Source organism: Carcharhinus amblyrhynchos, chromosome 34 (assembly GCF_965287045.1).
Source record: "Carcharhinus amblyrhynchos chromosome 34, sCarAmb.v2.hapA, whole genome shotgun sequence".
Classification (NCBI taxonomy): domain Eukaryota; kingdom Metazoa; phylum Chordata; class Chondrichthyes; order Carcharhiniformes; family Carcharhinidae; genus Carcharhinus; species Carcharhinus amblyrhynchos.
Window position 1 is genome coordinate 3551033 of NC_137357.1, and position 22274 is coordinate 3573306.

The 22274-nt window shown below is 46.7% G+C and overlaps 1 protein-coding gene across 1 annotated transcript; it reads left to right on the forward strand.

Annotated features, from left to right (window-relative positions):
- The first annotated feature begins 1102 nt into the window (after positions 1-1102).
- LOC145361293 (vesicle-associated membrane protein 5-like) lies at positions 1103-20390 on the forward strand. The gene is made up of 3 exons (XM_080216942.1): positions 1103-1525; positions 16048-16194; positions 18843-20390. The coding sequence occupies exons 1-3, from the start codon at positions 1523-1525 to the stop codon at positions 19059-19061; spliced, it is 369 nt and encodes a 122-aa protein (XP_080073068.1). The 5' UTR covers positions 1103-1522; the 3' UTR covers positions 19062-20390.
- Positions 20391-22274: the final 1884 nt, after the last annotated feature.

The following is a 22274-nucleotide window of genomic DNA, read 5'->3' on the forward strand; positions in this document are numbered from 1 at the left end:
AATTTAGCATGGCCAATACCCCCTAACCTGCACATCTTTGGACACTAAGGGACAATATACCATGGCCAATCCACCTAACCTGCACTTCTTTGGACAGTACGAGGCAATTTAGCATGACCAATCCTCCTAACCCACACATTTTGGACGTTAAGGGGCAATTTAGTATGGCCAATCCATGTAATCTACACATCTTTGGATACTAAGAGGCAATTTAGCATGGCCAATCCACCTAACCTGCACATCTTTGGACACTAAGGGGCGGTTTACCATGGCCAATCCACCTAACCCACACATTTTTAGACACTAAGGGGCAATTTAGCATGGCCAATCAACCTAACTCACATATCTTTAAAGTGTGGGAGGAAACCGGAGCACCTGCGAGGAAAGCCATGCAGACTCGGGGAGAATGTGTAAACTCCACTTGGACAGTCACCTGAGGCTGGAATCGAACCCAGGTCCCTGGCACTGTGAGACAGCAGTGCTAACCACTCTGCCACCGTGCCATGGATAGATCAGTATGTTTGTCCGATTTCCCCTCCCTCCCACTATATCTCTTCAAGTTTTTTTCCCCAATGTTCCTCCTGCCCGGTGCAAGATGGCTGCACAAGATGGCCACTTCGCACTGTGCAAGGTCATTGGCCCACACACGTATGGACAACCAGTGAAGCCACTCTGCTGCACCCGAGCCCACCTAAGGGACCGCACCTTGTGCTAACACGTGAGTGCTGGGGTAGCGTGAAATAAGCTGTGAATATTGGGGCCAACATTTTAAATTGCTGTTTGAATTCTAAGTGTTTGTTTTATTGCTCACCTGTCTCCCTTCACCCGCACACAGGCAGCACAGCGGCACAGTGGTTAGCACCACTGCCTCACGGGCCAGAGACCCAGGTTCGATTCCTGGCCTTGGATCACTGTCTGTGTGGAATCTGCACGTTCTCCCCGTATCTGCATGGGTTTCCTCCAGGTGCTCCATTTCCTCCAGGTGGTTAGGTGCTAAATTCTCCCTCAGTGTACCCGAACAGGACTCTGGCGATTTTCACAATAACTTCATTGCAGTGTTAATGTAAGGAACTTGTGACACTAATAAAAAAAATCTATCTTTGGACTGTGGGAGGAAACTGGAGCACCTGGAGGAAACTCGCACAGACGCTGGGGGAGACGCTACACACAGTGACCCAAAGCCAGAATCAAACTCTGGCACTGTGAGGCAGCAGTGCTAAGCACTGTGCCAGCCTTGGGAAGTTAAAATCCTCTGGTAAATCTCCACTTTTTACTTACAGAGTGGTGAGCAACAGGATCAGGAGAGCAGAGAAAAAAATTGACTCTAAATTAAACATTCGCTGAGTCGATTTGATAAACAGCTGTAGAGAACACACACACATACAGCAAGAAGGGTGCCAGTACCCGGAAGCCAACTGTTTGCAGGAAAAGACGCAGAGGGGAAATCCAGGACTGAAATAGCGAAGTGGCAAACGGAGTCAGAGAGAGACAGGGGAAGAAAGAGAGAGAGCAAGCAGCAGTAATGGTGAGTAAAGTTTCAAGCTTTTATGTAGAGTGTGTGTGTGTGTGAGAGAGTGTGTCAGTCCTTGAGGAAGGCAAAATGAAATCGCAACTGAAATGACAAGTGGGTGAAGAAGGACGATCGAGTTTGAAAATAGTCCCAGACAGTTTTGCGACCACAGTGCGCCTATCTCTCTGAATTACTCTGGATCGAACCCACCCCCGCTCCTCCCTCCCCCAGCAAGATACAAAGTTAAATTAAAGCACCATGTCCTTAAAGCGGGGTGAGTATTGGCAGAGGAGGTGAAATGGTTTGTTCCTTGGTCTCATATGAATTGCCCCAGTGTTGCACGCTCGGTTTCATTATCTCTGGCCAAGGGTCACCCAGACTTGAACATTGGCTCTGTTCTCTCTCTCTCTCACACACACAGTTGCTGTCAGACCTGCTGAGATTTTCCAGCATTTTTTTGTTTTTAGCTTCTTTCAAACCATTAATCCTACGCTGTCTGGGAGATTTTTTTTAATTTGATTTATTATTGTCAAGCATGGGGACACTGCGAAAAGTAGCGTTTCTTGCGCGCTGTGAAGCATACTGTTCATGGAGTACATAAGGGAAAAGGAAAGGAGAGAGTGCAGAATGTCGTGTTACAGTGATAGCTAAGGTGTAGAGAAAAATCGACTTAATGCAGGGTAGGTCCATTCAAAAATCTGATGGCAGCAGGGAAGAAGCTGTTCTTGAGTCGGTTGGTACCTGACCTCAGACTTTTAACCTTTTTCCCAACGGAAGAAGGTGGAAGAGAGAATGTCCGGGGTGCGTGGGGGTCCTTGATTAGGCTGGCTGCTTTTCCTGAGGCAGCAGGAATTGTAGAGAGTCAATGGGTGAGAGACTGGTTTGGGTGATGGACTGGGCTACTTGTTCATGACCCTTTGTAATTTCTTGCAGTCTTGATCAGAACAGCAACCACACCAAGCTATGTGTGAGCTAGACTGGACAGTTAAAAGGTTTACCCCTTATCCTCAAACTATGACCCCCTAGTTCTGGACTCCCCCCACCATCGGGAACATTCTTTCTGAATCTACCCTGTCTAACCCTGATAGAATTTTATAAGTTTCTATGAGATCCGCTCTCACTCTTCTAAACTCCAGTGAATATAATCCTGACTGACTTAGTCTCTCCTCATATGACAGACCTGCCATCCCAGGAATCAGCCTGGTAAACCTTCACTGTACTCCTATAGCAAGGACATCCTTCCTCAGATAAGGACACCAAAACTGCACACAATACTCCAGGTGTGGCCTCACCAATGCCCTATACAATTGCAGTAAAACATGGAGGTTTACAGCATGGAAATAGGCCCTTCGGCCCAACTTGTCCATGCTGCCCAGTTTTTACCACTAAACTAGTCCCAACTGCCTACATTTGGCCCATATCCCTCTATACATCTTACCCATGTAACTGTCTAAATGTTTTTTCAAAGACAAAATTGTACCCATCTCTACTACTGCCTCTGGCAGCTTGTTCCAAACAGCCATCACCCACTGAGTGAAAAAAATTGCCCCTCTGGACACTTTTGTGTCTCTCCCCTCTCATCTTAGACTAGTTTTAGACTCCCCAACCTTTAAAGATTTTGACTATCTACCTAATCTATGCCTGTCATTATTTTATAGACCTCTATAAGATCACCCCTCAGCCTTCTACGCTCCAGAGCAAAAGTCTCAGTCTATCCCAGCCTCTCCTTATAACTCAAACCATCAAATCCCGGCAGCTTCCTAGTAAATCTTTCCTGCACTCATTCTAGTTTAATAGTATCCTTTCTATAATAGGGTGACCAGAACTGTACACAGTATTCTAAGTGTGGCCTCACCAATGTCTTGTACAACTTTAACAAGGCTTCCAACTCCTGTATTCAGTGTTCTGACATCCTTATCCCTGTACTCAAATCCTCTCACTATGGAGGCCAATATATCATTAACCTTCTTCACTGGCTGTGCACTTACTTTCAGAGTAAGATTGAGTGTGCTACAAAGTTATACCTTTGACTCGATTTGAGCCGAGTGACTCTGGGGTGGAGAATTGATAGGGACAGATTTTGTGGAGCAGGTGGGAGCTATAGGAGGAGTTAAATTTAGGGGGAGTATATTGCACAGCATCACAAGATGGTGTCTTAAGTAGAATTTTCTCTGTGGTGTATTGACAATTAATATTTGAAACCAGGAGAATTGCCCAGTTCAGGATTCTCTTAAGATTAACTTGCAGGATGAGTTGGTAAGGAAAACGCAATGTTAGCATTCATTTCAAGAGGATTAGAAGACAAAAGCAGGTATAATAGAATCCCTACAGTGCAGAAGGAGGCCATTTCACTCATTGAACCTGAACCAACCACAATCCCACCCAGGCCCCGCTCCCATATATCCACACCAACGATCCCCCAAATCTGTGCATCCCGGGACATGAAGAGGAAATTTACCATGGCCAATCCACCTAACTTGGAACTGTGGGAGAAAATCAGAGACCTGGGGGAAACCCACACAAACACGGGGAGAATGTGCAAACTCCACACAAGCCTGGAATTGACCCGGATCCCTGGAGCTGTGAGGCAGCAATGCTAACCACTGTGACACCATGCTGCTGGATGTACTGCTGAGGCTTTACAAGGCTCTGGCCAGACCGAATTTGGAATATTGTGAACAATTTTGGGTGCCATATCTAAGGAAGGATGTGCTGGCCTTGGAGGGGGTTCAAAGGAGGTTCACGAGAGTGATCCTGGGAATGAAAGGCTTGATGCATGAAGAGCGTTTGAGGACTCTGGGTCTGTACTCGATGGAGTTTAGAAGGATGAATGGGGGAATGTCATTGAATCCTACAGAATACTGAAAGGCCCTGGATAGAGTGGACGTGGGGAAGATGATTCCATTGTAGGAGAGACTAGAAACTGAGGGCACTAGCGATAATACCACTAGGCCATTGCCGTCCCATGCTAAATTGCCCCTTAGTGTCATGGGGACTAGCTGGGTGTATATGTGGGGTTACAGGAACAGGGCCGAGGTGGGATTGTTGGCTTGATGGGCTGAATAGCCTCCTTTTAGAGTGTAGGAATTTTATAATTCTCTGATCAAACCCCAGCTGGGGCAACTGCGTTAAGTTTGGAAGCAGTCAGACTCCTGCTTGAGTTAAAATGGCTGCTCCCAGTGCCCTTGTCATTCAGTTCTCTATTAATAGTACCTACATAAAGAGATGGCCTAGTGGTATTATCACTAGACTATCAATCCCAGAAACTCAGCTAATGTTCTGGGAACCCCGGGTTCGAATCCTGCCATGGCAGATGGTGGAATTTGAATTCAATAAAATAAAAATATTAAAATTCTATTGAAAACCATGAAACCATTGTCGGATAATCCCATCTGGTTCACTAATGTCCTTCAGAGAAGAAAATCTGCCATCCTTACCCAATCTGGCCTACATGTGACTCCAGAGCCACAGCAATGTGGTTGACTCTGAAATGGCCTAGCAAGCCACTCAGTTCAAAGAGCAACTAGGGATGGGCAATGAATGCTAGGCCCAGCCAGCGACGCCCATTTCTCATGAATGAGGGAAAAAGAAAGAGACACAGGCGCTGGGATCTTGTGGAAAACCAAAACAATTGCTCTCTGCAAATGTGGCCAGAGTTTTGGGTGGGGCGCGAAAGAGGGGAACTCCAAAGGCTGCCAACAGCCAGAGGAGGGTTTATAATGAGTGACACTACAAACAACAGAAACTGAAAGAACTGAAACCAAAATACCAACTGTGAGTTTTAAGATCATAGACTAGAATCCCTGCAGTGTTGAAGGAGGCACTGACAACAATCCCAACCTATCCCCATAACCCCACGTTTTACCCTGCTAATTCCCCCTGACACTAAGGGGCAATTTAGCACAGCCAATCCACCTAACCTGCACATCTTTGGACATTAAGGGACAATTTAGCATGGTCAATCCACCTAACCTTCACATCTTTGGGCACTAAGGGACAATTTAGAATGGCCAATCCCCCTAACCTTCACATCTTTGGACACTAAAGGATAACTTAGCACAGCCAATCTCCCTAACAGCACATCTTTCAGACAGTGGGAGGAAACCGAAGCACCCGGAGGAAACCCATGCAGCCGCGGGGAGAACACTGACACCCCACACAGACAGTGACCCAAGCCAGGAATCGAACCTGGATCCCTGGTGCCATGAGGCAGCAGTGCTGAGCACTGTGCCACTGTGCCGCCCATAGGTCAATGCATTCAGCAAAATGAGCAACACCGTTGGGGGTGAGGTTTAGAACAGATTGTTGGAATTTCAGTGATTTCAGTCCGGCCTCCCTGGCGCTGACTTCTCTCCGTTTACCTGGCATGGTGATGGGCGCCAATGCCTGCAGCACTTCCCAATACCAGCGGCTGGGGTTAAAGTCCTAAATGAGAAGTTGCACTGCCATTTTCTCCCCTGCAAGTAGAGGCCCGGAAGGCCACATCCTTATCTAAAGAGAACAGTCTCGGAAGCCAGTTGAAAGCATTTGCAAGCATGGGCATGCTGCCAAATCTACCTCCATGGCAATCTGTCGGCAGCAGTAGGCAGGCCCAGTAAATTCCCAGCATCGCCAGCCACAAGAGGAAGTCCACACCTTGCCACATTATTTACTTGCTGAGCAAAGCAAAGGACTCTACTTTGTTAGCTGAATTCCCCATTCTGAGCCCCACTACCTTCTCAAGGGCATCTTAAGCTAACCTTATAGCTCTAGCTCGTTAGAGGGGTCAGTTTTTGTTCAAAGCGTGCAGGAAGGTTTTTTGACTCAGTATGTAGATAGGCCAACTAGAGGTGAGGCTATATTGGATTTGGTACTGGGAAATGAGCCAGACCAGGTGCTAGACTTGGAAGTTGGTGTGCATTTTGGTGATAGTGATCACAATTCGGTTACGTTCACCTTAGTGATGGAAAGGGATAGGCATGAACCTCGGGTCAGTAGTTTTAGCTGGGGGAAGGGTAGTTATGAGGCTATTAGGAGAGAATTAGGAAGCACAGGTTGGACTAGGAGATTACAGGGACTGTCAAGGAGTAGCTACTGCGAGTCTGTGATTGGTATGTCCCTGTCAGGCAAGGAGGAATTGGTAGGGCTAGGGAACCGTGGTGCACTAAAAAAGTTGATTCGTTGGTTAAAAAGAAAAAGGAGTCGAAATTTGCTGATGACACCAAGATTGGGGGAAAGGCAAATTGTGCGGAGGGTGTGGAGAGTCTGCAGAAGGATCTAGATAGGCTGGGCGAATGGGCCAGGAAATGGCAAATGGAATTTAATGTTGGCAAGTGTGAGGTGGTCCACTTTGGTAGGAAGAATGGTAGGAAGGACTATTACTTACGTGGCGAAAAACTGCAGCAGGCGATGGTACAGAGGGACCTCGGGGTCCTTGTGCATGAGTCGCAAAAACCCAGCTTGCAGGTGCAGCAGGTGGTCAGGAAGGCTAATGGGATGCTGGCCTTCATAGCGAGGGGGATTGAATATAAAAGTAGGGAGGTCTTGCTGCAGCTGTATAGGGCATTGGTGAGGCCGCAGCTGGAGTACTGTGTGCAGTTTTGGGCGCCGCACCTGCGCAAGGATATTTTGGCCCTGGAGGGAGTGCAGAGGAGGTTTACTAGGCTGATACCGGAGTTGAGGGGATTGAGCTATGAGGAGAGGCTGAATAAACTAGGCTTGTACTTGTTAGAGTTTAGAAGAATGAGGGGAGATCTCATTGAGACGTATAAGATGATGAATGGGATGGATAGGATAGAGGTGGAGAGACTCTTCCCGCTCAAAAAAGACAGTAGGACTAGGGGGCACAGCCTCAAGATAAAGGGGAGGCGGTTTAGAACGGAGTTGAGGAGGAACTTCTTCACTCAAAGGGTGGTGAATCTCTGGAATTCTCTGCCCGTTGAAGTGGTGGAGGCTGCCTCGCTAAATATTTTTAAGAAGCGGGTTGATGGGTTCTTGATAAGAGAGGGGATTAAGGGTTATGGGGAGAGGGCGGGAAAGTGGAACTGAGCCACAACAGATCAGCCATGATCTTATTGAATGGCGGGGCAGGCTCGAAGGGCTAGATGGCCTACTCCTGCTCCTATTTCTTATGCTCTTATGTTCGGATGAGACTTGAGGGCTCGGGTAGTGCACTAGAAAGGTTTAGATTGGCTAGGAGGGAGTTGAAGAGTGAGTTAAGAAGGGCTAAAAGAGGACATGAGAAGACTTTGGCTGATAGGATTAAGGAGAATCCTAAGGCGTTCTATAGGTATGTCAAGAACAGAAGGTTGGTTAGGGCAAGATTAGGGCCAGTTACAGACAGCAGAGGGAAGTTATGTGTGGAACCGGAAGAGATTGGAGAGGCATTGAACCAATATTTCTCTTCGGTGTTCACGCAGGGGGACATGAATATAGCTGAGGAGGACACTGGGTTGCAGGGGAGTAAAATAGACAGTATTGCAGTTGATAAGGAGGATGTGCTGGATATTCTCGAGGGTTTGAAAATAGATAAGTCCCCTGGTCCGGATGGGATTTACCCTAGGATTCTCTGGGAGGCAAGAGAAGTGATTGCAGAGCCTCTGGCTCTGATCTTCAGGTCGTCGTTGGCCTCTGGTATAGTACTGGAAGTCATGATGTGGGTATGCCGGCGTTGGACTGGCGTAAACACAGTAAAAAGTCTGACAACACCAGGTTTTAGTCCAACCTATTTATTTGATAATATACTCGCAAGCTTTCGGGTTAGCCCCTTCGTCAGGTGAATGGAGAGTTCTGGCCTCAGACAGAGCATATAAAGCACAGACAGTTTAGAGATTACTGATTAGAATGCGAATCCTTACACCTAACCTGCTGTTCAAGACCTGAAGTGGCTGATAATGTGAGTGGAAGGAGCACTGATCACAGTTTAAAGAGATGTGTATTGTCTCCAGACAGTACAGTAAGTGAGGTTTTGCAAACCCAGGCAAGTCACGGGGGTTACAGATAGTGCGACATGAACCCAAGATCCCTGTTGAGACCGTCCTCATGTGTGCGGAACTTGGCTATCAGTCTCTGTTCAGCGACTCTGCGCTGTCGTGTGTCGTGAAGGCCGCCTTGGAGAATGCTTACCCGAAGGTCAGAGGCTGAATGCTCATGACCACTTCTCCATTCTCCAAGGCGGCCTTCACGACACACGACAGCGCAGAGTCGCTGAACAGAGACTGATAGCCAAGTTCCGCACACATGAGGACGGTCTCAACAGGGATCTTGGGTTCATGTCGCACTATCTGTAACCCCCGTGACTTGCCTGGGTTTGCAAAACCTCACTTACTATACTGTCTGGAGACAATACACATCTCTTTAAACTGTGATCAGTGCTCCTTCCACTCACATTATCAGCCACTTCAGGTCTTGAACAGCAGGTTAGGTGTAAGGATTCGCATTCTAATCAGTAATCTCTAAACTGTCTGTGCTTTATATGCTCTGTCTGAGGCCAGAACTCTCCATTCACCTGACGAAGGGGCTAACCCGAAAGCTTGCGAGTATGTTATCAAATAAATAGGTTGGACTAAAACCTGGTGTTGTCAGATTTATTACTATAGTACTGGAAGATTGGAGGATAGCGAATGTTGTCCCATTGTTTAAGAAGGGGAACAGAGACTTCCCTGGGAATTTTAGACCAGTGAGTCTTACTTCTGTTGTGGGCAAGGTTTTAGAAAAAATTATTAGGGATAGGATTTATAGTTATTTGGAGAGTAATGAATTGATTGGAGATAGTCAGCATGGTTTTGTAGCGGGTAGGTCGTGCCTTACTAACCTTATTGAGTTTTTTGAGAAAGTGACCAAAGAGGTGGATGGGGGTAAGGCAGTTGACGTGGTATACATGGATTTTAGTAAGGCGTTTGATAAGGTTCACCATGGTAGGCTTCTGCAGAAAATGCAGATGTATGGGATTAAGGGTAGTCTAGGAAATTGGATCAGGAATTGGCTAGCAGATAGGAGACAGAGGGTGGTGGTTGATGGTAAATATTCGTCATGGAGTTCGGTTACGAGTGGTGTGCCTCAGGGATCTGTTTTGGGGCCACTGCTGTTTGTAATTTTTATTAATGATCTGGATGAGGGTATAGTTGGGTGGATTAGTAAATTTGCTGATGACACCAAAGTCGGAGGTGTGGTAGATTGTGAGGAAGGGTGTCATAGTTTGCAGGAAGACTTAGACAGGTTGCAGAGCTGGGCCGAGAGGTGGCGGATGGAGTTTAATGCGGAGAAGTGTGAGGTAATTCACTTTGGTAGGAACAACAGATGTGTCGAGTATAGGGCTAATGGGAGGACTTTGAGTAGTGTGGATGAACAGAGGGATCTAGGTGTATGTGTACATAGATCCCTGAAAGTTGGGAATCAAGTAGATAAGGTTGTTAAGAAGGCATATGGTGTCTTGGCGTTTATTGGTAGGGGGATTGAATTTAGGAGTCGCAGCGTCATGTTGCAACTGTACACAACTCTGGTGCGGCCGCACTTGGAGTACTATGTGCAGTTCTGGTCCCCACGTTACAGGAAGGATGTGGAGGTTTTGGAGAGGGTGCAGAGGAGGTTTACCAGGATGTTGCCTGGTATGGAGGGGAGGTCCTATGAGGAGAGACTGAGGGATTTGGGGTTGTTTTCGCTAGAAAGAAGGCGGCTAAGAGGGGATCTTATTGAAACATATAAGATGATTAGAGGTTTAGATAGGGTGGACAGTGATAGCCTTTTTCCTCGGATGGAGAAAGCTAGCACGAGGGGGCATGGCTTTAAATTAAGGGGGGTTAGTTATAGGACGGATGTCAGGGGTAGGTTCTTTACCCAGAGGGTGGTGAGGGATTGGAATGCCCTGCCTGCTGCAGTTGTAAATGCGCCTAGTTTGGGGGTGTTTAAGAGATCCGTGGATAGGTTCATGGACGAAAAGGGATTGGTTTAGGTTAGTGGGTCATTGTTTTTTAACTGGTCGGCGCAACATCGTGGGCCGAAGGGCCTGTTCTGCGCTGTAATGTTCTATGTTCTATGTTCTACTCCTCACCCTATCTGAGACTGTAACACTACATTCTGCACACTTTCCTTTCCTTCTCCTGTATGTAGGTTATGCTTTGTATAGTGCGCAAGAAACAAAACTTTTCACTGTATCCCAGTACATGTGACAATAATAAATCAAACAATACTTTTCACTGTATCCCAGTACATGTGACAATAATAAATAAAACAATACTTTTCACTGTATCCCAGTACATGTGACAATAATAAATCAAACAATACTTTTCACTGTATCCCAGTACATGTGACAATAATAAATCAAACAATACTTTTCACTGTATCCCAGTACATGTGACAATAATAAATAAAACAATACTTTTCACTGTATCCCAGTACATGTGACAATAATAAATCAAACAATACTTTTCACTGTATCCCAATACATGTGACAATAATAAATCAAACAATACTTTTCACTGTATTCCGCACAGACATTGACCCAAGAAGGGAATCGAACCCAGGTCTCTGGCACCGTGAGGCCACTGTGCCACCCGTAGGTCAATGCATTCAGCAAGCTGAGTAACACCGTTGGGGATGAGGCTTAGAACAGGCTGTTGGAATTTCAGTGATTTCAGTCCAGCCTCCCTGCCACTGACCTCCCTCCGTTTACCTGGCAGGGTGATGGGCGCCAATGCCTGCTGCACTCCCCAACACCAGCAGCTGGGGTTAAAGCCCGAAATGAGAGGTTGCGCTGCCATTTTCTCCCCTGCAAGTAGAGGCCCAGAAGGCCACATCCTTGTCTAAAGAGGACACACTCAGGTTTATAGCATGGAAGCAGGCCCTTCGGCCCAACTTGTACATGCTGCCTTTTTTTTTAAACCCCTAAACAAATCCCAATTGCCCATGTTTGGCACATATCTCTTTATACCCATCGTACCATGTAACTGTCTAAATGCTTCTTAAAAGACAAAATTGTACCCGCCTCTTCTACGACCTCTGGCAGCTCGTTCCAGACACTCACCACCCTCTGTGTGAACAAATTGCCCCTCTGGACCCTTTGGTGTCTTTTCCCGCTAGGTTTAGACACCCATACCTTTGGGAAAAGGTATTGACAATCTCGCTGATCTATGCCCCTCATTATTTTATAGACCTCTATTAGATCACCGCTCAGATTTCTACACTCCAGAGAAAAAAGTCCCAGTCTATCCAACCTCCCCTTATAACTCAAACCATCCAGTCCCCATAGCATCCAGTAAATCTTTTCTACACTCTTTCTAGTTTAATAATATCCTTTCTATAATAGAGTGACTAGAACTGTACACTGTGTTCCAAGTGTGGCCTTACCAATGTCTTGTACAACTTCAAGACATCCCAGCTCCTGTATTCAATGTCTCACAACACCAAGTTATCCCAGTTCAATGCTGGCATCTCCACTTTAATGTTCTGACCGATGAAACCAAGCATGTGGAATGCTTTCTTCACCACTCTGTCCACCTTGACTCCACTTTCAAGGAGCTATGAACATGCGCCCCTAGATTCCTTTGTTTTCTAACTCTCCCCAGCGCCCTACCATTAACTGAGTAAGTCCTGTGCTGGTTCAATCTACCAAAATGCAGCACCTCGCATTTATCTAAATTCAACTCCATCTGCCATTCGTCAGCCCACTGGCCCAATTGATCAAGATCCTTGTGCAATTGGAGGTAACTTTCTTCACTGTCCACGATGCCACCAATCTTAGTGTCATCTGCAAACTTATTAACCATGTGTCCTATGTTGTCATCCAAGTCATTAATATAAATGACAAACAACAGTGGACCCAGCACTGATCCCTGAGGCACACTGCTGGTCACAGGCCACCAGTTTGAAAAACAACCCTCAACAACCACTTCGGGCTTCTGTCAAGGAGCCAGTTTTGTCTTGGAAGTTGATTGAAAGAAGTTGCAATAATGGGCATGCCGCCAAATCTACCTCCGTGACAATCTGCCAGCGGCACTGGGCAGCCCCAGTAAATCCCCAGCCACAGGTCGAAGTCCACACCTTGCCGAGCACAGCAAAGGACTCTACTTTATCTGCTGAATTCCCCATTCAAACCCCCCCCACTACCTTCTCAAGGTTGTCTTAAGCTAATCTTACTCTTCAATCTATCTGAGATTGTAACACTACATTCTGCACACTCTCCTCTCCGTCACACCTTTGTACTGTATGTACATTATGCTTTGGATGAATAGACGTTATGCTTTATCTGAATAGTGCGCGAGAAACAATAGTTTTCACTGCATAATACATGTGGCAATAATAAATCAAATCAAACAATACTTTTCACTGTATCCCAATACATGTGACAATAATAAATCAAACAATACTTTTGTATGTATCCCAGTACATGTGACAGTGATGATCAATTTGGTTCAATTATGGGTTTCAGCCAGGTGCTCCAGGTTCTCAGAGAAGCCCCACTCTGCCTCCTCGCCTCCCCCCCAACCCACACACACACACACACACAAACTCACACATACACTGACACACACGCACACGCGCGCAGTTGTCGCTAGAGATAAAGGCTCAAACACATCTCTTTATCCTGAACTTCTCTCATTCTTCCAGAAAGTTCTCTAGCACTCTGGCAATGATATCACTGGAAACTGATCACAGTGTTCGATTAAGAACATAAGAACATAAGAAATAGGAGCAGGAGTAGGCCATCTAGCCCTTCGAGCCTGCCCCGCCATTCAATAAGATCATGGCTGATCTGTCGTGGCTCAGTTCCACTTTCCCGCCCTCTCCCCATAACCCTCAATCCCTTCTCTTATCAAAAACCCATCAACCCGCTTCTTAAAAATATTTAGCGAGGCAGCCTCCACCACTTCAACGGGCAGAGAATTCCAGAGATTCACCACCCTTTGAGTGAAGAAGTTCCTCCTCAACTCCGTTCTAAACCGCCTCCCCTTTATCTTGAGGCTGTGCCCCCTAGTCCTACTGTCTTTTTTGAGCGGGAAGAGTCTCTCCACCTCTGTCCTATCCATCCCATTCATCATCTTATACGTCTCAATGAGATCTCCCCTCATTCTTCTAAACTCTAACGAGTACAAGCCTAGTTTATTCAGCCTCTCCTCATAGCTCAATCCCCTCAACTCCGGTATCAGCCTAGTAAACCTCCTCTGCACTCCCTCCAGGGCCAAAATATCCTTGCGCAGGTGCGGCGCCCAAAACTGCACACAGTACTCCAGCTGCGGCCTCACCAATGCCCTATACAGCTGCAGCAAGACCTCCCTACTTTTATATTCAATCCCCCTCGCTATGAAGGCCAGCATCCCATTCGCCTTCCTGACCACCTGCTGCACCTGCAAGCTGGGTTTTTGCGACTCATGCACAAGGACCCCGAGGTCCCTCTGCACCGTCGCCTGCTGCAGTTTTTCGCCCCGTAAGTAATAGTCCTTCCTACCATTCTTCCTACCAAAGTGGACCACCTCACACTTGCCAACATTAAATTCCATTTGCCATTTCCTGGCCCATTCGCCCAGCCTATCTAGATCCTTCTGCAGACTCTCCACACCCTCCGCACAATTTGCCGTTCCCCCAATCTTGGTGTCATCAGCAAATTTCGACACCCTGCACTCGGTTCCCTCCTCCAGATCATCTATATAAATGGTAAATAGCTGAGGCCCCAGCACTGACCCCTGGGGCACCCCACTAGTCACCATCCGCCAATCCGAATAGCACCCATTGACCCCCACTCTCTGCCTCCTATTTGACAACCAATCCTCTATCCACGCTAACACCCTACCCCCAACTCCATGTCCCCTGACCTTCTGCAATAACCTCTTGTGAGGTACCTTGTCAAACGCCTTCTGAAAATCCAGCCAGTAGAGTTACTCGTAGACAACTCCTAACTGTTTATACCAAACTGCATGTCGGTCACTGTACATGGTAACAATAGCTCTGGGGTGTCGAACATAGTCCAAATAACTATCCTTATTTGGTCAACACAGGAAGTGATAAGGTGTGTAGATGAGAGTAGTACAGTCGACATATCTCCCAGAACAGGTCATGACTCGCAGCAGCCTTTACGACATATATATATGTATGTTTAATTATAACTTGGTCAAAATTTCCAGCATGCTTGCCTCTTGTTGTCACTGTTGAGTTGCTTCACAGCTCCAGGGACCTGGGTTCGATTCCCAGCTCGGGTCACTCTCTGTGTGGAGTTTGCACATTCTCTCCGTGTCTGCGTGAGTTCCTCCGGTTTCCTCCCACAGTCCAAAGATGTGTGGGTTAGGTTGATTGGCCATGCATCGGTTAGAGGGATTAGTGGGTAAATATGCAGGGATATGGGGGTAGGGCCTAGGTGGGATTGTGGTCAGTGCGGACTCGATGGGCCGAATGGCCTCTTTCTGTACTGTAGGATTTCTAATTCCACCACGTACCGTGGCGGGATTCAAACCCGGGTCCCCAGAACATTAGCTGAGCTTCTGGATTAATAGTCCAGCGATAATACCACTAGGCCACCGCCTCCCCTGCTTTCTCTAGAGCAGATAGGGCTAAGGGGGGACATGATTGAGGTGTATAAGATTATGAGGGGGAGTAGGCTGTTCCCCTTGGCTGAGAGGCCAATCACGAGGGGACAGAGTTTTAGGGTTAGGAGCAGGAAAGTCAGAGGGGATTTGAGAAAAAAAACCTTTAAACTCAGAGGGTAGTGTGGGAATCTGGAATGCCTTTACAACCTCTCAAAAAATTTTTGATGAGTGCTCAAAGTAGAACATTCAAGGATTTGGGACAAGTGCAGGAAATAGACTTTTCTGACAATGGTTTCATGGTCATCAATAGATTCCATATTTTTTTAATTGAATTCAAATTCCTACCACCTGCCATGGCAGGATTCGAAACCCAGAACATTAGCTGGATTAATAGTCTAGCGATAGTACCACTAGACCATCACCTCACCCTCTGCGCTGTACAGGCGGAGTTTTCCCGTCCCATCTGCCACGGGAATCTTAGTGGACGGGACACGGACCATGCAGAGGATCCGCTGACCTCAGGCGGGATTTTCTGACTTTGGGGTGAGCGCAGCTGGAAAATCCCAATGATTGGATGGGAGAATAAAGAACAAAGAAAATTACAGCACAGGAACAGGCCCTCCGGCCCTCCAACCCTGCACTGACCACACTGCCCGACTGAACTAAAACCCCCTACCCTTCCGGGGACCATATCCCTCTATTTCCATCCTATTCATGTATTTGTCCAGACGCCCCTTAAAAGTCATACCTGTTTCCTCTACCTCATCTGACAGCAGGTTCCAGGCATCCACCACTCTCTGTGTAAAAACAAAAACCTCCTTATACATCTCCTTCAAATCTTGCCCCTCGCACCTTAAACCTGTACCCCCTCGTCACTGACTCTTTCACCCTGGGAAAAAGCTTCTGACTATCCACTCTGTCCATGCCCCTCATAAACCTTGTAGACTTCTCAGAGGCAGAGGATGAAGGTTATTTACAAATCCCGTACCATTGATTGCCGAGGTTCCTTCTTGCGCTCTCTGACTGTGGTCTCGTTCATTGCAGGGTACGAAAAAGTCCGATATGATTAGAAAGCTCCAGGAAGATGCGGACGAAGTCTTGGAGGTGATGGTCGCTAACACGGAGAAGGTCAAGGAGCGAGGAGAGAACCTGGAGGTTCTGGGAGACCGAGCAGAACAGTTGATGGAAGCCGTAAGTAAACTCCACTGAGTAGCTACTTGCTTGCACAGTTGTCATTCAGTGGAAATGGCTACAGATCTGACCTGTGGAATAATGTAATCCATTCTCGAGAGTGAGTTTGAGGATTATCTGTACAATTGCAGTCAATATCGCTTCAGACTGACTTCCTTTTTGCCAAAGTGATTGAGTCAGCCTTTTTTTAAATCCTATGTGGGAAGAACAAGAGAGGCACTATAAATTCCTCATCTCACTCTCACTATCCACTTACTCCAGTTCGGTGGTTGTGAGAATTCACAACCTCTTCCGACAGGAACTCAGTTAGGCTGAATACATACAGGACACAACGCCAGTCGATCACAGGACACGGCACACACACACACACACATGTGCCAATCCCCCTAACCTGCACATCTTTGGACACTAAGGGACAATTTAGCATGGCCAATCCACCTAACCTACACATCTTTGGCCACTAAAGGGCAGTTTAGCATGGCCAATCCACCTAACCTGCACATCTTTGGACATTATGGGGCAATTTAGCATGGGCAGTCCACCTAACCTGCACATCTTTGAACATTATGGGGCAATTTAGCATGGCCAATCCCCCTAACCTGCACATCTTTGGACACTAAGGGGAATTTAGCATGGCCAATCCATCTAACCTGCACATCTTTGGACACTAAGGGGGAATTTAGCATGGCCAATCCCCCTAACCTGCACATCTTTGGACACTAAGGGGCAATTTAGCATGCCCCACTTAGGGGAGGCAATGGGAGTGGTATCATAGAATCATTCATGCTGTTCGGCCCTTTGAGTCCACACTGACACATTAGAAATACCTGAATCCCCATTTCATCCCATCTGCCAGCACTGGGCCCATAGACAACTTTATGATGCGAGATATCCCGCCTCCACCACCCTCCCAGGCAGCACATTCCAGACCCTCACCATCCTCTGGGTAAAAACGTTTTCCCTCACATCCCCCCTAAACCTCCCCCCCCGTCACATTGAACCTCTGACCCTCCTGACTGATCCTTCAACTAACCACCTTGTCCACGCCCCTCATAATCTTGTACACCTCAATCAGGTCGCCCCCTCAGTCTTCTCTGCTCCAGAGAAAACAACCCAAGCCTATCCAACCTCTCTTCATAACTTAAATGCTCCGTCCCAGGCAGCATCCTAGTGAATCTCCTCTGCACCCCCTCCAGTGTAATCACCCCCGTCCTATAATAATGCATTCCTTGTTAGCATAGTGGTTAGTATCCTCGCTTATCATGTGGGAGACCGGGCTGCAGTTCCCCATCAGGCAGACACATTCTCCCTGTGTCTGCGTGGGTTTCCTCCAAGTGCTCCGGTTTCCTCTCTCAGTCCGAAAGATGTGCGGGTTGGGTGGATTGGCCGTGCTAAATTGCCCCTCAGCATCATGGGGACTACCTTAGGGTTTTGGAGGTAGGGCCTGGGTGTGATTGTGGTCGGTGCAGACTCGATGGGCCAAATGGCCTCCTTCTGCATTTCTGTAAGCTAAAACAAAAACGTGGTGACCAGAACTGCACACAGTACTCTAGCTGTAATGTTCTATACAATTCTAACATGACCTATCCGCTTTTGTAATCTATATCTCGATTGATAAAAGTGTGTGCCGTATGCCTTTTTCACCACCCTACTAGCCTGCCTTTCTGCCTCCAGAGATCTGTGGACAAATACACCAATGTCCCTTTATTCCTCAGAACTTCCAAATATCATGTTTTTAATTGATTACTTCCTTGTCAAATTACTCCTTCCAAACTGCATCACTTCACACTTTTCAGGATTAAATTCCATCTGCCCATTTGACCATTCTGTCTATATCTTCTTGCAGCCCAAGACACTCTGCCTCATTGTTAACCACCCGTCCAATCTTTGTGTCATCTGCAAACTTACTAATTCCCCCTGCATAGTCATCAATGTCGTTCATAAAAATACCAAATAATAGGGCAGCACGGTGGCACAGTGGTTGGCACTGTTGCCTCACAGCGCTAGGGACCCCGGTTCAATTCTGGCCTTGGATCACTGTCTGCCTGGAGTTTGCACATTCTCCCTGTGTCTGCTTGGGTTTCTTCGGGTGCTCCGGTTTCCTCCCACAGTCCAAAAGATGTGCAGGTTAGATGGATTGGCCGTGCCAAATTGCCCCTAATCAGGGGGATTAGCAAGTGTAAATGTATGGGGTTAAGGAAATAGGGCCTGGGTGGGATTGTTGTTGATGCAGACTCGATAGGCCGAATGGTTTCCTTCTGCATTGTGGGGCGGTTCTATGAATAATAGGGGGCCCAACACAGATCCCTGTGATACTGGCTTCCAGTCAGTAAAGCAGCCTTCCGTCATCACTCTCTGTCTCCTACAACTGAGCCAATTTTGAATTCACTACCATCTGGTTCACTACTGTCCTTTAGGGAAGGAAATCTGCCATTCTTACTCGGTCTGGCCTGCATGTGACCCCAGAACTACAGCAATGTGGTTGACTCTCAAATGGCCTAACAAGCCACTCAGTTGACAGGGCAACTAGCAATGGGCAATGAATGCTGGGCCCGGCCAGGGATGCCCAGGTCCCACCAATAATTGCAATAGGAGGACACTGTTTGAGGATTTTGGCGCATGCTAATGGTGTGTGTTGACCTTTGTAGGGTAAAGTGTTTCAGAAGACGGCCAAAGAGGTGGAGAAGCAGCAGAGGTTTGCGAACCAGAAATGGAAAATTATTTTGGGAGTGACAATTGGCCTGGTGATCCTCATCATCATCATTGTGATCATCTGCACCATTCCGTCTTCTAAAACAGTGGAATCATCTTCTGCTCCCTCGACGAAGGGGCCATTGTGCGATTCACAGCAAGATCCAACTTGCTGAGCCTAGACGCTTACTGTGGTACTTAGAAGTTAGCGGCCTGAGGAGCAGCCGTTGACACTGTTAACACGTTTTTATTGCAACCTTGTCGTCCAACCGTATTGGGGAGGAAAAAAAATCAAAGCAACTTAATTTAAGCTACTACATTGGACTAACAAGTCATCGGAAGCAGAAATCCCTTCACCAAAATCCCTTTCCGACAGCAGTACACAGAGTACTATCCGTCAGCGGTCTGTCTTTGAGGGCGCCAGAGGAACTGACGTGCCCGGTTAAATACAAGGAAAAGATTCCCATCAACTAACTCCTTAATCAAAAAGAGTTCATATTCCAACAGGCCAACCTCAAAGTCATCTCATGTTCGAGTCTTTGGTTTTCCTGAGTCTGTCACTCAAACAGTGTGGTTAGAACTCACCTCTACCTCCTTAACACCATTCCAATGGGTAGAATTAAGATATGACTGCTTTATAAGTTACGGTACTAAATTAATCAGAGCACCGTCATCGCCACATTAGTCAAAGAGAATTTGACAAAGCCAGGTAGTTGCGGCATTGAAGAAAATGATTGTTCGAGGAATTGAGTTGTGAGGAAAGTTCAACTGGTCCGCTAAGAGAATCAGTGGTACGGTGGTTAGCATTGCTGCCTCACAGCGACAGGGACCCGGGTTCGATTCCCGGTTTGGGTCACTGTCCATGTGGAGTTTGCGTTTTCTTATCACGTCTGTGTGGGTTTCCTCCGGGTGCTCCAGTTTCCTCCCACATTCCAAAGATGTGCGGGTTAGGTTGCTTGGCCATGGTAAGTTGACCCTTAGTGTCAGGAGGCTTAGCAGGGTAAATGAGGGTTACGGGAATAGGGCCTGTATGGGATTGTGGTCGCTACAGACTCAATGGGTCGAATGGCCTCCTTCAGGGATCTGTCGGGATTCTAATGATTCACCCGAATTGGCCACCTCCCACTCTCCTGACTCTCCCCCACAAAGCCTATTCACAAGTCAAGAGTGTGATGGAATATGAGAAGGCGGTGGTGTACTGGCATTATCACTGGACTAGCAATCCAAAGACCCAGGGTAATGTTCTGGGGATCAGGGTTCGAACCCTGCCTTGGCAAATGGTAGAATTTGAATTCAATAAAAGATATGTGGAATTAAAAGTCTAATGATGACCATGAAACCATTGTCGATTGTCATAAAAAAAATCCTGTCTGGTTCAAAGATGTGCAGGTTAGGTGGGTTGGCCATGCTAAATTGCCCCTAAATGTCAGAGATTAGCATTTTAAATGCATGGGGTTACGGGGATAGGCCTGGATGGGATTGTTGAAGGGTCAGGCTTGATGGGCCGAATGCTACAGTGCAAAACAAGGCCATTCTGTTCCATGGTTCACTAATGTCCCCTAGGGGAGGAAGTCTGCCTTACCTGGTCTGGCCTCCAGATAGCAATAATGACCCCTAATTGCCCTCTGAAATGGCTGAGCAGGACACTTGGGTGATAAATGCTGAACTTGCCAGCGACGCCCACAGTCCCTGAATTAAAAAGTACTCTCCACTTGCGTCCAACAACACTCAAGAAGTGCCACACATCCACAGCAACGCAGGCCCACCTTTTAGACAGCACCTTCCAAACCTGCAACCTCTACCATCTAGAGCAAGTGCAGCAGATAAATGGGGAACACCACCACCTGCAAGTTCCCCTCCGAGCCACTCACCATCCTGACTTGGAAATATATCAGCCATTCCTTCACTGTCGCTGGGTCAAAATCCTGGAACTCCCTCCTTAACAGCACCGTGGGTGTACCTACACCACACGGACTGACTGATGTCCAATAACAATCCTGGAACTCCCTCCCTAACAGCACTGTGGGTGTACCTACACCACATGAATTGCAGCAGTTTAAGAAGGCAGTTCACCCACCACTTTCTCAAGGGGCAATTAGGGATGGGTAATAAATAATGACACACACATCCCAGTAATGAATAAAATATATATTGTTGAATTTTAATATTCCATGAAACAAACTGGAGCAAACTATAAATTGCCTTTGCTGGCATTGTCCAAATGCTGTTGATGAATAAAAAATAAGAACCATTATTGGATTTTGTAGCATAACTATAGCATAAATTGGTTATATTTTGACTTGATTCATTATTGTCACATGTATTGGGATACAGTGAAAAGTATTGTTTGATTTATTATTGTCACATGCACTGGATACAGTGAAAAGTATTGTTTCTTGCGCGCTATATAGACAAAACATACCATTCATAGAGAAGGGAAGGAGACGATGCAGAATGTAGTGTTACAGTCATAGCTAGGGTGTAGAGATAGATCAATTTAACATGAGGTAAGATCCATTCAAAAGTCTGATGGCAGCAAAGAAGCTGTTCTTGAGTCAGTTGATACCTGACCTCAGACTTTTATATCTTTTTCTTGACAAAGGACAGTGGAAGAGAGAATGTCCGGGGTACATGGGGATCCTTGATTATGCTGGCTGCTTTTCCGAGGCAGTGGGAGGTGTAGACGGAGTCATCGGATGGGAGGCTGGTTTGCATGATGGACTGGGCTTCATTCACGACCCTTTTATCTTCCATACCAAGCTGTAATACAACCTTGGTCTTTCTCTACACCCTAGCTATGACTGTAATGCTAAATTCTGCACCCTCTCCTTTCCTTCTCTCCTATGTACTCTATGAACAATATGCTTTGTTTGTATAGCGTACAAGAAACAATGTTTTTCACTGCATCCCGATACATGTGACAATACTAAGTCAAATCAAATAAAAATGTAAGCACCACTGCCTCAAAGCGCCAGGGACCTGGGTTCGAATCCCAACTCGGGTCACTGTCTGTGTGGAGTCTGCAAGTTCTCCCCATGTCTGCGTGGGTTTCCTCCAGCTGCTTCGGTTTCCTTCCACAGTCCGAAAGATGTGCTGGTTAGGTGCTAAATTCTCTGTCAGCATAACGCAAACAGGCGTCACAGTGTGGTGACTAGGGGATTTTCACAGTAACTTCATTGCAGTGGTAATGTAAGCCCTACTTGTGACACAAATAAATAAATGAATAAACTTTAAATGAGCTGTATTGGACAATCAGAATGTCCACAAGTTTTGTCTCTGTTTGTTTCAAGTTCTCATTTAATAGACTTGGGATTCTCCTGGTCGCCAAAGCCCATGTACAATCGCAGATATCTTCTGATCAAGTGACAGAGCATGCTGAAACTAGCCTC